Raw genomic sequence first — 16226 nt, forward strand, 5'->3', positions numbered from 1 at the left:
AAGTGTTTTTTCTCACGAGTGGTCAATGAGAAATATTTTTTTCTCAGTTTTTTTTGCCATCCGTCATTTCTATTATTGTCATTTGTCTTACGAAAGACTTTTTACTACCTTAGCCAGAATTTCCGTCTCAACACAAATTATTTTTGGTTGCAATAGAATGAAGCGACAGCGCGACCTAGAACATATTTTGTATCCCTATCCATGTTTCCTACCTCTGGCCGCACGAGATGTTATCAGTCTCCTAATTAAAAGCTTAAATTATCTGGGTAGACGAATTTTAACATGTTTCGTTGCATCGAAACTTTAGAGTAAGATTTTAAAGTTTAAAGCAAAATTTAAAGTCAATTTTATCCCGGAACTTTTTTTCTTAGATTGATTGATTAGATAAGGAACCGAAATCAAAGAGGCGGGAGGACAGTCAAATTCGAATAGGCAATTATTCTTACCAAATCAGTGTCTATGTTTGAACTAGGTGTTGGGTGCCATAATTAAGGTTTTTTCTTCAGTCATTATTTAAACGCGAACCTACAAAATAGTTTAAATTAATTTTTCCTTGATGGCTCATAGACAGAAAGACATGTAAATGACACCTGATTTCGGGCGAAAAACATTTCCCATTTGATTAATTAAGTAATAATATTTAATCACCTAGATATGTACGAGCATGTAAAAATAAAAAAAGTCGAACCACCTTAGGCCAGTATGCACAGCCAAAATGTTCGCTTGTTGCATATCCGCCACGAACTCGGCAATTAAAAGATAACAAGATAACTATGTGTGTAATTTGTACATAAAAGTGATGTTTCCCCGGGGAGTCAATTATGTATTACGCAACAACAAGCAACATTAGAATACTAGAGCGACTTTTTATTTGTTTTCCATTTCAAATGTTATAAAAGCGCCAAACAAACACCAACTGTTGACATATTCCGGCAATCCGAAAAGCATGGAGGGCACTCAGTTACGCAGCTACGCTCTCGCATTACTCCTAATTACAAATGCAGTCATAGTTTTTGCGGCGCAATTCGACTTAGCGAACTACACTTTGATAAATTTTCTGCAGGATGTGCAACGCCAAGACAACTTTGAACAGCTGGTATTCGCACGCAATCGTAATGCAACTGAAATGGCGACATTTGGTGCAGCCATGAAAATCGGCGTTGAGAGCGAACTTAATGTCATCGAAGATTTTCGAAATTTGGATGAGTCACAATTCATACGAGATGCAATGATCGATCTGGGTATACCAGTTATACTCTTAAACGAGCTGAGCAAGGACTTTTTAAAGCAGCATTTCAGCGCCGCCTTAATGGTGGTGGTGTACATAGAAGAGTCGCTTGCAGCACAGACTGCTTTACTCAGAGCGCTGGTGGCTAGTTTGAAGCATCGGACACAATCGAAAGTACTATTTTTAATAAACACTGAGAGCGCAAAGGCAACTTGTGATGAGGCGTCCCTGCAGCAGCTCTTTCAATTTTGTTGGCAGAGTAAAATGATTAATGTGGTGGCGCTATGCAGTGACTACAAGGTAGGGCCCTTTGTGGCTGATAGGTGTATTTTGATGTTGTTGGTATTGTGGTGTCTATTGATTTTTCTACCTTTCACTCTTTTCACAAACTCTTTCAGGTAACCGCCCGCTTCTACAGCTACAACCACTTTCCCGACTTTACGCTGGAGCACAAGTCTCTCAGCCCAGATCTTCTCCACCACAGTCCCATCTATCCACAACGTCTCGGCGATCTACAGGGCTACAAATTATCCTTTATAATGGGTGGCTCTGATCCACGCCTTATTGTCTACAATTATAATGGTGCCAGGGTATTAGGCGGCTTTGCTGGCCACTTTCTTACTACCTTTGCAAGCAAGCGTAATTGCACGCTCTACGAACCGCTGCCCGCGCCCTCGAATACACGTTTTGCGCCTGCGCGAGATTTGATTGCCGCAGTGCGTAATGACACTGTTGAAATTTCAATTGGACTCACTTTTCCGCAGCGTCTTTCATTTGACGGCTTCACTTATCCCTACGAGCACGTGAATTGGTGCGTTTGGTCACCGATAGAGCCAGATATACCTAATTATGAATTCTTTTGGATCGTTTTCAAAGGTTTAACCTTCATTCTGACGTTGGCTATAATCTTTGTTATTTCACTTGTACTAAGTTGCGCGCTCTGGCAGCATGGGAAAAAACCGGACACACTGCGTTTCTTCATTCATGATGCATGTCTACGCGGTGTATTGGGTCAATCTTTTCGAGAGATACAGCGGGCTCCCTTCGTCGTACGCTTTATTTATCTACAAATCTATGCACTCGGCATTTTGCTTACCACTTCGTACAATGCATACTTTGCCACATATTGGACGAGTGCACCGAAGGAACAACCTTTTCGCACTTTCGACGATATTCTCACCTCAAGCAAGAAAGTTTATATGTTTGCACCAGAGTACAAGGAGTTATTCGATCGCGCCGAGGATTTGCGAAAATATACGCCAATGGTTCAGGTAGAAAGCGATTATCATCGATATCTAAGCACTCGTGATGCATTCGATACGAAGTATATCTACATGATATCAACAACCAAGTGGAACATCTTTAGGGAACAACAAAAGATTTTCACCACACCCCTTTTCCGTATGCGCCACGATTTGTGTCTCTACCATAATATTCCGTTGGGATTTCCCATACACAGCAATTCGATATTTGCGCAGAAGCTAAATGAAATGATTTTAGAGACAACTGAGTTTGGTCTCGTCGAACATTGGTCACAGATTTCGTTTCTGGACTTGATCAGAGCAGGTCGTTTGAAATTTGTAGACTTGAGTCGCAAATATGAATTCCGGCCAATGAAGGTAGAGGACTTAAAATTGGTCTGGATAGGTTTTGGCGTTGTGTGCCTGGCGATGGTTTTCGTCTTTCTCACAGAGCGATGCTGCTATTATCGACGCAAACGGAAAACTGCCGAGCGCTGATTGCGAAAAAGGGGGTACATTAAAAGTAACAACAATATAACAGAATACAACAGCAATACGAGGAACAGCCTTGGTATCGTGCTAACCGGGCATCGAACTAGTGCTGCGACATCGACATCGATTTTTGCTTTCCGATATTTGGACAACATCGACTTATTGGCTCGATGTTTTTCATGGAGGAGAATCAGAGAGTCATCTGGAAAAATTTTGTGTTTAGCTATTTAATTCTGGCCTTGAAATCTGCGACTGGTTTCTATAAAATATGAAGGCCTCGCCGTGCGCTGGATGTGTAGATATTAAATAAGATACGATTAACAGGTTGCAACCCTACTAAAAAATAATATATAATTGCCCAACTGGAGGCCGCGAAAATCTAATGTTATTAATAATAATAATTTTTAAGAAGGTGGCAACCCCACTCAAACAAAAAATAAAAACTTATTGCTCATGCAGAGACCATAACTTTTCACTTGGTACCTCATTTTTTGGTCCTTCACCGTTTATTGTCTTATAATTTTTAAAAAGTGGCAACCCTGCTCAAAAAGTAATACATTATTTTACATCTAAAAGCCGAGTCCTTTTATTTCAAACCTCATTTCTTGTAATCCAACGAACAGTGCGGATGTAATAGTTTTTTAGACAGGTGGCAACCGTATAGAAATTTAAAGTACTAAAGATAATATTCCTATCGATACAGATTATACTAAAAAAATCTCGTATAAATCCGCTCAGCAGTTTTTGAGATTAGCGTGGTCAAAATATCTCGACTTTCCTTTATACTATGTATAGAAGATAGTAATTTTTAATAGCTGGCAACCCTATTCGAAAAAAGAAAGCTTTTGTACATGCGGAGGTCAGGCCCTTTCATTTGGTATCTCATTTTGTAATCCAACGAATAGCGAAAATCTTTTACCTTTTTAATAGGTGGCAACCCTACTCAGAAAAATAATACATTATTGCACGCGTAGAGGCTAAGTCTTTTCGTTTGACAGTGACGATGCAGAACTGATGCCTACGCTTATTATGATTAAAAACAGTACTTTTATTAAGATGTGGCAACCCTATAAAAAAAAAATAAGTGCTTTCCTAGTGGCTAATCCCTTTCATTTGACACCTCATCTTTTGAATCCAGCAAACGGTGGGGATCTTATAGTTTTTTAGACAGGTGGCAATCCTATTAAAATTCTAAGTAAAAAAAGTTCCCTCTATTTATATTAGAGAAAATCTCGTCAAAATCCGTTCAATAGTTTTCGAGATTATCGAGATATCGACCTTCTTTTCCTTTCCTTTCCTTTCCTTAGTTTTAAGTTAACTTTCTGTTTTTTCGCATATTATTGTGGATATAGTGCTGACAAAAATTGCAACCAATAAATTGACACAAAAAAATATCGATATTTTAAACATCTAAACTAACTGCCAGAATGGTGTTTTCTTTTCTACCGAGAAGTGGTATCTTTTGTATGTATTAAGTCTTCTTAGCAATGCCTACAGTAGCGATGGCTGGAGGTTTGCCAACGATTTAGTGATCGTAGCGACTATACATACGGTCGCGAATACTGCGAAATACGCAAAACGAACAAGTAGAAAATGGGAGAATGTTCGACGAAAGACGTGGAATATTCGACATAAAGAAACTTCAAGTGGAAGAATGCTGCGAACAGCGTTTAAATGAGAGAATGTGCGATAAATGTCAGAACGTTTTAGAGTTGCCATGAGTGCGATCTGCACTGGTCTACGGCGCACACAAAGTTCAGTTGCGAATCAGCAAGCTGCAAGTTCAGTTGTGTTAGCGAGTATTTTAAAGTGTTTGTTGTACAATAAAGTTAATTGTAGGGTATTTTGGCGATCTTGAGTGTTTATTTAAAAATCCAGCGTCACGAACCAAAATGGAAAAAATGGTAGAAGTGATAGCTATTTCGGAAATCATTGCACACAAATAAGAAAAACTTTTGTGTTTTTAGAAAAGAATTGCTGCAAAAGTGCATACGAACTAAAATTTTTTCTAAAAGGAGTAATTAGGTGCAAAATTTTTATGAAAACTTCCATAAAGTTTGGAATTCCGATTTTTGCAGTTTTTGTTGTAGTATTAGCAATAAATTTATATAGAGTTATTTCGGAGAGGTTATTGAGTTCTTTGGCCTTTGCTCTCTAAAGTTAGAAAGAAGGCTTGACACGTCCAGCGCCATTATTTTTTGTACCAGCCTACAATTCAAATTTCTTCAAAATTTTATAGATAATCTGAGGTGAACCGTAGATCAATATGCATCAATTGAGGGGAAATCGAATGTCGATTTTCGACTTTTTTTTAATTGATCCACGGATCGAATCGGAACTGAAAAATGGACAAAAAATCGAATCGGATTTAATCGATTTAAAAACGGCATCTCTAGTTTGTACTGAGCTCAGCACATTCCTTGATCAAGACACTGAGCAGTGTAACTCATTCCATGGAGAACTTCAAGAAAATATCCAAATTGTGAGCAGTTGTAGCTTTTATTAAAAAAATCGCTCCTTAACAATTATTTTTTGACTTTTATTTAATTACTCTTTAAATAACCGTTAATTTTGACTCTTTTTTTATAAATCGAAAGTAACAATTATGTTTTGATTTTTATCTAAATAATCTGCAAATAACAGTTACTTTGATTTTTAAATTATATGCCTTAGATAACAATTATGGAAGACTTTTATTTATAAATATTTATATTTTATACGAATGATTTAAAAAATAAAAGTCAGTGACTGAAAAGTGAAAAGTGAAAGTCAGTGATTGATGACCTTTAAAAGTAAAAGTCTCTGACTGATTTTTATTGATGACTTTTATAAATAAAATTCAATTCAATTATCTAAGGCACATGTTATAAAAGTCTAAAATAATTGTTATTTTGGATTTATAATACAAAAATCAAAAATAATTGTTTTTTTTTAATATTGCATAAAATTGCAAATAAAAATTTATTTTCAAGTTTGAGTCTCGGTGGAAAGAGAAATCAATTGGTATGTATCCCTTAGTTGTAGAACATTTCCTTCATAGTGAACTTTTTCATAACAGTTTTCATCAATAACTGTTATATTAGGTCCCTGGCAAAAAATTCTTATTTCAGATCCGCTTCAAGGCCGCCTTCTTTCTTTTATTTTGTCTGGAATACGGTATTGACATATTTTTACTAGATGTTGTATTTTTTTTATAGTTACATCGTATTCCCCCAATATTTATTCCCCAACAATGTTCAAATTCCGCCATTGAGCTCACTGTAAATCTATTGCGACTAATCGATTTTAATTTAGTTAACTCTCTCAATGGTTTTGAATTTTGCTAATTCGCTTGAAGCAGCAAAAATATTTCATACATAATTGACACTCTGACGTATTGGTATGCCCGCCAAGTCTGTCACAAATTTTGCAATAGTAAAAAAAATTAGCGAAACCACCTATAACACAATTACTAAATGCTAATCTAAATTACGCAATTATCTTGCAATTTAAATGAACAGCGAAGCGGAAATCTTTTCCCATTTGGATAGTTAAAATGCCATAAGTACATACATACATACATACATATGTGCAGTTACATACATCTGTTGGCGGACATAACTTCTGTTCCAAAAGTACCCAGAAGTTCTAATTTCAACAAACCGTATACAAATTTGCAAGGTTTGGGAAAATAACCCAAACAAATTAAGGACACTGTTGGGTTTAAGTTGACTGCAGTGAGAAATTTCCGTCTGGGTTTAGTTTTTATGTTGGACACCCATTGGTTAACAAAATTTTGACAGTGAAATGCTACTCGCAGCTGGTGAAACAACATCATCTTATATAAATTCGCCTTGAGTACACCCTTCTTTCGATCACCAACACGGCAAATGACTATGATTTGAAGACATACACCTAAAATTGCCGGTTCCTTAAGGTGGAAAATGCCTCTGCCCGGTTGGTTTATGTCCTCGCTTACACTAAGGCTGACAAGGAAATCGCTGGAGCTTGCTTCCTCTACTAGAGCTGCAATTTAAAGGAAGCCGAATTCGTTGTTAGATTTGTAATGCGAGAGAAACTTCGGTGCTAAGTACTGTCAGTACGAGTGCGTAACTATCCGCATCAAAGCGTTTTTCTGCAAAATCAAACTCTCTTGCGCTCAAAAAAGATAAGGTGTCCGAAAAACCTCCTTTATGAGCGCATCAAACACAATTATAATCGCTGCCTCCACCAAACAATTGAAGTCGGCGCTTTGGTCCCACTGTTTACAAAGCGAAAGGCAAGAATCCAAATCTATTTTGTTGTGGTAAACGAAACGCACGCTTCCAGTGTTTTAGACGTGTGTACGATCCGAGAACCAAATATCGCCCTGGGTGACTATTTTCTTGTAGGCCAGATACGCACATGCCTCACTTTAGCAAACAAAAAAATTTTCGGCTAGCAATGCAAGGAATTATTCTCGAATTTTCTTACATTTAAGTCTATGACTGAAGGAGGAAATGTTTGCACTGATTACTGGCCACTTAGTGGCTGATCTGGCTAGTTATCCATATTTCCCATTTCTTTGTAGAGCGGAGCACTCAGCGTGAAATAAACCAGTTATATGCCTTAGTTAAATTAACTATACCTCCGAAAATTGCAATACCAGGGCATATATCCTCCAAGAGGTAAATTTTTCCTCTAGGTTTTTTAACGTGACTAATGCAGAAATCTCTCTCCGCGAACTCAATATTATAAAATCTAATCTCAAAGATAAAGGAGGCGAGCTATCCTGTAATATCGTGTCTTTGTTTAGATCTCCGACATAAGGAATTTTCACCTCATTTCACAATGCATAGTAATGCGCTCATTACTTCTAAAGTCGGAAAACTCTGAAGCCAACAGGCTGCTTAAAGGTTTTCAAGTATGAACTCTATCCATCATGTAGGAAAATGCTGTAGATCCTTTCCGCAGTGCTCTGCAGACTCCTTCGATACTTCTTCCGGTGCGAGAGCCCACACGTCCCTTGGCAACAATGTAATTGCAACTCTACAAATCTTCGGAACTTACCGGAATCTTTTCCGCCCAACTAAGATCAGCTAAAAACATACAGTTGCACTGCTTTCTCCGATTTGTATAGCCTGCCTAACATTAACTCACACGCCATACGGGAGGACAAAGGCAAAGGTGGGCAACGCCATTCATGTGAAACCGAAAAATTTCAGGCTTATAAACCTCACACACGCATATTCCAAGGGAAATTTGGTGGAGACAGCGCTTTATAAAATCGTATCAACGATTGCAAACGGATTGGACATAAAAGAATACGCGCTGATAGTTTTCCTCGATGCCGATGGAACTTTCAGTAATGTCTATCCCGAATCTGTTGTTAATTCTCTTTTTAGGGGAGAGAACAGCGGACACTGTTGGATTTTTTTGGGGTATTTTTTGAAAATAAAATTATTCTTTTAGAACTAGGGCTCTATAACTATACAAGTGACCAGAGGCACTCCCCAAGGATACGTTCTTCATATCTGCAAGTTGACTGGAAGCGAAACCAAAAAAAGACGGATCCAGGAAGGCCACTGTATGCCTGCAAGGCGGCTATAGGTAAGAAAATTGCAATAAAACGATATGTGCGCTCCATGCACCAGTTGGGTCAACAGCATTGAAGACCAAATTTTACATTAGGGATGCCAGATCAATGTACCGAACTTGCGCTTTAAGACTATGCTGCGCGCTCCGAACAATTCAGAGAAGGCTGCATTAGTAATAGCAGGTATCGGTCCTAATGACTAGACTGCGAATATTATGCAAAATACGGAGCCTAGAAATGTATACATTTTGTTTACAGTTAAGTGCTACATATTTTTAAGCTCCGTTTTCTGTATCAAAATCGTAATCGAAGACGCTGAACATTATTATTTTTTTTTATTTATCCGTAGTTTGCAGCCCAAATGGGGGACTTGATCATAAAGGTGGGGAAGGCTGCTTTAAACTTGTAGATCTTGAGTCAATTCAAAAATTGATCCGTAGGGGATTGCAAGCAGAGTGTGTTCTTAGCGGCCGCATAGCCGACGAGCTTGCAAGGAAACTCAAGAAAATATCCGAGATAAAATGTGCTCAAAACGCGGGCATACCTCGAACCTCCTATAAATAAAGATTAAAGGCTGTACTCATCGAGGGATTAAACTCACACCCAGCTCTCACTCTGCTTGACCGCTCATCTCTCAGATTAGTAATCGGAATAATCACTGGACACTGTCTTATACGCATGCATGGAAAGAGGTTGGGATAGCCAATCAACGACCTCGATCAAACCCGGTTCAATTATGGAAAACCCAATGATTTAAAACACGCTGGAATATTGCGTTGCACTTTGAACATAATGTGTAACCTTTGACCTTAACACAGATACATACATATGGCACCACACTTTAAACTGCCTGAAGCTATGTGTATACATATGTTACGTATTCAAAAAATATAGTCCCTTATGAATCAATTTGCAGCGGCGTAAATTCAGTAATGACGGCGGAACGGCATTGCAGAAGCAACTAAATTGCAATAAAAGCGCAAGTCCAGCCCCAGCTGCTGACATTTTCCTGCAATTCGGAGAGAATGGAGCGCACTCAGCTTCTAGTCGGCAGTCTCGCATTACTCCTAATAACAAGCGCAGTCAGTGGTGCTGCGGCACAAGACGACTTAGCCGACTACACTGTGATGAATTTTCTGCAGGATGTGCAACGCCTAGACAACTTTGAGCAGCTGGTTTTCACACGCAATCGCAATGCAACTGGATTGGCGGCGTTCGGTGTAGCTGCAAATATTCCGTTGAAAAGTCGTCATAAGGAATTAAGACGCTACCAAAATTTTATGCTGGACTCGACTTTGGATGAGTCACAATTCGTGCGCGATTTGATGGCCGACCTTGGAGTGCCAGTTATACTTATGAACGAGCTGAGCAAGGTTTTATTGGAACAGCATTTCAGCGCCGCTCTGATGGTGGTTGTGTACATGGAAGAACCGCTTGCAGCACAGACTACATTACTCAAAGCGCTGGTGGCTAGTTTGAAGCATCGAACACAATCCAAAATATTATTTTTAATAAACACTGAGAAGGCAATGGCAACCTGTGATGACGCGTTCCTGCAGCAGCTCTTTCAATTTTGTTGGCGTAGTAAAATGACTAATGTGGTGGCGCTATGCAGTGACTACAAGGTAGGGCTCTTTGTGGCTGATAGGCGTATTTTGATGTTGATCTCATTGTGGTGTCTATTAATTTTCCTACCTTTCACTTTTTTTTTTCAAAAATTCTTTCAGGTAACCGCCCGCTTCTACAGCTACAACCACTTTCCCGACTTTTCGCTGGAGCGCAAGTCGTTAAGCTGGGATCTTTTCCACCATGGTCCCATCTATCCACAACGTCTCGGCAATTTACAGGGCTATAAATTGTCCTTTATAATGAGTGGCACTGATCCACGCCTCGTTGTGTACGATTACAAGGGTGAAAGAATAATGGGCGGCTATGCTGGCCACTTCCTCACTAGCTTTGCAAGCAAGCATAATTGCACGCTCTACGAACCGCTGCCTGCTCCCTCGATCACACGATTTGCGCCAGCTCAGGAATGTGTTGCCGCTGTGCGTAATGGCACTGTCGATATCTCGATTGGTCTTACTTTTCCTCGCATGACTTCTGATAAAAAATTTACCTTTGATGGCCTCACTTATCCTTACGAGCATGCGAATTGGTGCGCTTGGTCGCCACTAGAACCAGATGTACCGCACTATGAATTCTTTTGGATTGTTTTCGAGGGTTTAGCATTCGCCTTGACGTTGCTTACAATCTTTGTTATTTCGATTGTGTTAAGTTTTGCACTCTGGCAGTACGACCACAAACCGGACATGACTCGTTTTTTCTTGCATGACGCATGTCTACGCGGTGTATTGGCTCAGTCCTTTCGGGAGCTAGCATACGCTCCTTTCGTCATACGCTTCATCTATTTGCAAATCTGTATACTTGGTATTCTGTTAACCACCTCGTACAATGCATACTTTGCCGCTTACTGGACAAGTGCACCGAAAGAGCCACCCTTTCGCTCCTTCAATGATATTCTCCACTCGAACATGAAGGTTTACATGTTTGCTCCAGAGTACAATGAGTTGTTCGCTCGTGCCGAGGATTTGCGAAAATATACGCCAATGTTTCAGATTGAGGGGGATTATCAAAGATTTCTACGCACTCGTGATGCATTCAATACGAAATATATCTACATGATAGCATTGAGCAAGTGGAAAATCTTTAGAGAGCAACAAAAGGTTTTCACCACTCCGCTTTTCCGTATGCGCCACGATTTGTGTCTCTATCACAATATTCCACTGAGCTTTCCCATACACAGTAATTCTATATTCGCAGAAATATTAAATGAAATGATCTTGGAGACAATGGAGTCAGGTCTAATCGAACACTGGTCGCAGGCATCGTTTTTGGAGTTAATCAGAGCCGGTCGTTTGAAGTTTGTCGACTTGAGTCGCAAGAATGAATTCAGGCCAATGAAAGTGGAGGACTTAAAATACGTTTGGATCGGATATGGCGTCATGTGTTTGGTAGTGGTTTTGGTTTTCCTTGCAGAGCAATGCTGCTATGGATGTAAGCGTAAAACTAATCCTCCGGCCATAATGTGTTTGGGAGAAAATTTTTGAATTTTCCAAGATTAAATTTTGTATTAATAATATGCACCGCTGCACCCCTTTACGTACAGACGCTAACCAAGTGCGTTTGTCGGAAGTCTATTTAATAAGAAAAAGATAATAGAATTGATAGGTACTCAATGATAGGCCTGAATGAAATTACACAAAAAATTATTATAACTATTTAAATATATGTATTATTTATTGTGAAAAATAAACGCTTTCTTGCACAAACTTTCAAGCCAATTGTCATGGCTTTACTTCACACTGAAATTGACAGCTCTTAATACTGAAATTTCGAGCGTTGATGGCTAGTCAAAAAGCCAATTAAATTTGGATTCGATAAGAAATTTAAGTCAGAATTCGCACTAATTATATGGGCGTTATAATCACCCCCACCGTTACCATTATCCTTACCGTAACCAGTACCATTACCATTATCATTACCGTTACTTCCAACTACTACCACTAGCATTACCATTGCCACACTTACACTTACCATTACCCTTTACCATTACCATTACATCTTTCCATTACCACTGCCCTTTACCATTACCATTACCCTTTGCCACTTCATTAACTTTTGTCATTACCTTTACCATTACTATTGTCACCCATTGCCCTTATCATTACTATTCCCATTGCGATTTCCGTTGTCATTGCCATTACCTTTTCCATTACCATTACCATTATCGCTACCTTTCACATTACCATTATCATTACCGTTACCAATACCGTTACCATGACCATTTCATTACCATTAATATTACATTACCGCTATCATTACCATCCACCACCCTGCTGGCTATCGTTACTGCAATGACGGTATTTGTTTGCTTACTGAAAATAGTGATTATCACTAAATAAAAGCAAAATAACGGTTTATATGTTCAATGTTTGTCTTTTTGTGTTAGCACACCGCGAATATGCATACGTAGAATTTTATTGCACTCGCTGCATTACTGTACGACTCTAACCACTCAGCTACAGCAGCCATTAGCACTTGGTATTTAGTAAATACAAATTTTCCCATCTCTGGTTAAAACACGCGCTACTTTGGAAAGCGACGAAAATATAACCACACCCACTGATTTATCGGCCTGCCTGCCAATCACTTCTGTCGCAGCTGCCTCGGTGCAAAAAGAAATTAAAAGCATAAAGCACTTTTCTGAAGGCATCTTTGCCTTAATATATGAGTCGTTATTTTACTTACGGTTACTTGTGTCTGAACGCATCCCTTATTCTTTCAACTTCATCAACCAAAGGTAGAAGGTTTTATCGTTAATTTATGATGATAGAGCGATTTACAGATGCATTTGGTTACAAGTAGCCGATCATTTGAAAGTTTCGTTTTCGGTCACAAAAAAAAAATAATTATCGCAAATTTTCATTCCCCTATTTTCAACAAAACAATTGAAAAGGGTTGCCACCTGTTAAAAAATTTAATTCAAATTATTTAGTAAGTTAAATGAATTAAATATTACAATACGAGTATCAAACGACATTGTTTTGAAAATTATTTACTTCTAAACTACGCACATATAAGGGTCGCCGTCTCTTTTAACAATTAAATTTAATTTAATTAATAGAGTTGGGTAAACTAAAATATGTATGTATAATAACATGGGTGTATGACTAAAGAACAAATATTGTTTTATATTTGATATAAATATTTTAATACTTCATATATAAAATTTTTTTATAATTTAATTGAATTCGGTTTGCAAACAGCTGGCGACTCTCTTCAAAATATTTGCAAGCTATGACCTTAAACCTCTCTCGTCTCTCGTGGAATTTGATTTTTTAGACAGGTGGCAACCCTCCTACATGAAGTTAAGAAATCAACCTTTTCAAAACCTATTTCAATTGATTCCCATCTTTTAATAATTCATTTAACTTATTAAATAATTTCAATTAAATTTTTTAACAGGTGGCAACTCTTTTAAAAAAATTATATCTTTATTACACATTCAAAGGATAAGGCATTTAATGTGCTTTTTTATTTTTGACAATCGAATGAATGGTGCATTAGCCAAAAAATATGAAATTATTTTATGAAAGTACAAAAAAATTGGCAAATTTTTATTTTATTTTTCAACAAATAAAATACCATACTTTTGATTTATGGAATAAAAAAACCTGACTTGACATGATTTTTAGATTGAGTCCTTTAAACTTTAGTTAAATTTTTATTTTAAACAAAATATATTTGTATTTAAAATATAGCGAGTCTAAACTACAGAATTCAAATTTTTTTAAATAACTTAAAGCAATTTTAAAAGAAAAAATTAAAAATTTAACTTAATGTCTCATAAGTTATATTTTTGACACTTTCTTTCGTGTAATGTCCAAAACTGATGTGGCTCTGACTAAAATATTTGGTTTAAAATGCGTCAACTTCAAGGTGATTTTTTTCATTTTATGCATATTATATAAAATTTGGGACCGGCGCATTTCCAATAATACCAATTACGTGTACATATATTTGGGAAAACAAAATTTTTGATTTTTGCCCCGTTCGCACAGCACCGAAAGAAACAAAACATTCATTTTATTTGACACACTCTAATGCACATATATATATATATATATATATATAACAACAAAAATAACTTAACGCTTATGCAAGATTTCGTGCTTTTGAAAATTTGTTCAACACTAATGCACTCTTCGTTTCACCATATCAGCGTTGGTTTTTTTTTTGTGTTTTTGTTTTTTTTATTTTTCCACAAATTTCTTAACAACATCTCTCTTGGTCAGCTCACCATTTTAGCTATGCGGAGCACATTAGCGGGCAATACGAATTGAACGATCTTTGTTTCTCGAAACATAACAAATTGCAGCATCACGGCGGCCGAAATCAACGGACCACCTTAAGAGTTTCTGTAACAAATAAAGGTCGTAAAAGACGCTTTGTGTTGTGAATCATTACAAACAAGACCGACATTTCTTTGGCTAATTTTTATTACAGAAAACCTCGTTTGTTCTTTGTTTTTATCACCTCACATACAAGTTTTAAAACAACATTGTAACGGCACTGCAAAAGGTCGAACATTGGCATATCGAAGGTCACGGCAAAGTGGTATCTGCATGACTCTGCTGGGGTTGAGGGTGAGAGTGGGGAAACAGGGTTGGAACTAAGTTGCAGCGTATTTTGGAATTTTAGTAGAAATTCATGTTGGTGGAACAGATTTCCAACATCCGATCACAGAATTTCAAGTTTGTTGAAAAAATGTGAACTTCTTAGAATAGTAGTAAAACCTAGGCTGCCTTTAACTAAGCTGGTGCAGTTCTTTCCCCTTATAAAATATATTTTAATTACTTCACTATCATTTATTTGCATTATACGTACTTTACTTCTATATCTTTCATATAATTTAATATTCGCCTTTCTTTTTAATTGGCAATTAATCAACTATCCCACGGTTAGTAACAATTTCTCAGCAGCTGCACTCAAACGCATAACATTTGAATTTTATGCGGCAAATTATTAACTATGAATTGCAATTGCTATTTAACTGATAATAAAAATTAGCTGTTATAAATCCTTGCAGGAAAAAATCAGTAAAAATATATGCAGTAACTTATCATAAAACGCGTTTGAAGGAAAAGACCACACCTGCTGGTAGATAAATCTATACAAGTATAATTTTAAAAATGGCCTTCATTTATACTTGGAACACTCGTATCAATCCCTTCCTAATCGCCATATTTCGAGCAAGAAAGTTTTAGGAAAGCAGCTATTTTTGTAGCGTAAAATATATTTTGTTCTTGCTGTCAATATCTATCCGCACTCCTTAAAAATATTTCTAAAATCGACGAGTGACCACTTTTCAAAGAAATAATTTTTACCATGTTCACGAGGCGTTCGGGAAAACCATTTTTGAGTATCAAAATGGCGGATATTGGCATTTGAGAGGGAATCTTTAACATGAACACAAAATCTGACTTTTATTTAAACTCTCTGTCTTTCTTTCTATTTTTCTCTCTCTCTCTCTCTCTCTCTCTCTCTCTCTCTCTCTCTCTCTCTCTTTACCTTTCTCTTCCTCTCTCCCTTTCCCTCTCACTATTTTCTTTTCTCACTCTCTTCCTTTCTCTATCTTTCTATATAAATACGTTTGAGTGTATCTGCCTTTTTCTTTCGCATTAACCAGCTGCATATATTCTGCATAATTCGCTTTGAAACTTACTTCCATTGCTTCTGTTATTTTAAGTTTAATTAGATGATATGCGCAACTTTATTTAAAGAGCTCACCTAGAGGCGTTTTGTGATGCCCACGAGAGGATTTCCTGAGATCTATCCTAAACCTGTACTCTTTTTCTAGCGAATATCGGTAAACCTTCTCGAAGAAGTGGTAGCCTCGGATATTTGAGTACGGGCACTCGCACACATCACTGCTGGATATATTCTATCTCTTCCTACTCTACGCTAATTTTCTTGTGAGAAGTCGAACGCTCGGTTCCCATTTTCAAATCACATTAGTAAATTTTGTTAAGTGCAGTTTGCTTTTCCTACACGGCCAGTTGCTATATTTGCGTTTATAGCAATAAAAAACTACTTGCCACAAATGTGCGTGCGAAATATTACCACCTGGCAACATTATACGTTATACACC

The 16226-nt window shown here is 37.5% G+C and overlaps 2 protein-coding genes across 2 annotated transcripts; both read left to right on the forward strand.

The window, feature by feature from the left end:
• Positions 1 to 946: 946 nt before the first annotated feature.
• LOC108373260 (uncharacterized) lies at positions 947 to 2967 on the forward strand. The gene is made up of 2 exons (XM_017629126.1): positions 947 to 1528; positions 1627 to 2967. Exons 1-2 carry the CDS (start codon positions 947 to 949, stop codon positions 2965 to 2967), a joined length of 1923 nt encoding a protein of 640 aa, XP_017484615.1.
• A 6573-nt stretch (positions 2968 to 9540) lies between these two features.
• LOC108373270 (uncharacterized) lies at positions 9541 to 11622 on the forward strand. Its single transcript, XM_017629135.1, has 2 exons — positions 9541 to 10140; positions 10243 to 11622. The coding sequence occupies exons 1-2, from the start codon at positions 9541 to 9543 to the stop codon at positions 11620 to 11622; spliced, it is 1980 nt and encodes a 659-aa protein (XP_017484624.1).
• Positions 11623 to 16226: the final 4604 nt, after the last annotated feature.

This window comes from Rhagoletis zephyria, unplaced genomic scaffold, assembly GCF_001687245.7.
Source record: "Rhagoletis zephyria isolate East Lansing unplaced genomic scaffold, Rhagoletis_zephyria_1.1 Rzeph_scaffold_00079, whole genome shotgun sequence".
Taxonomy (NCBI): domain Eukaryota; kingdom Metazoa; phylum Arthropoda; class Insecta; order Diptera; family Tephritidae; genus Rhagoletis; species Rhagoletis zephyria.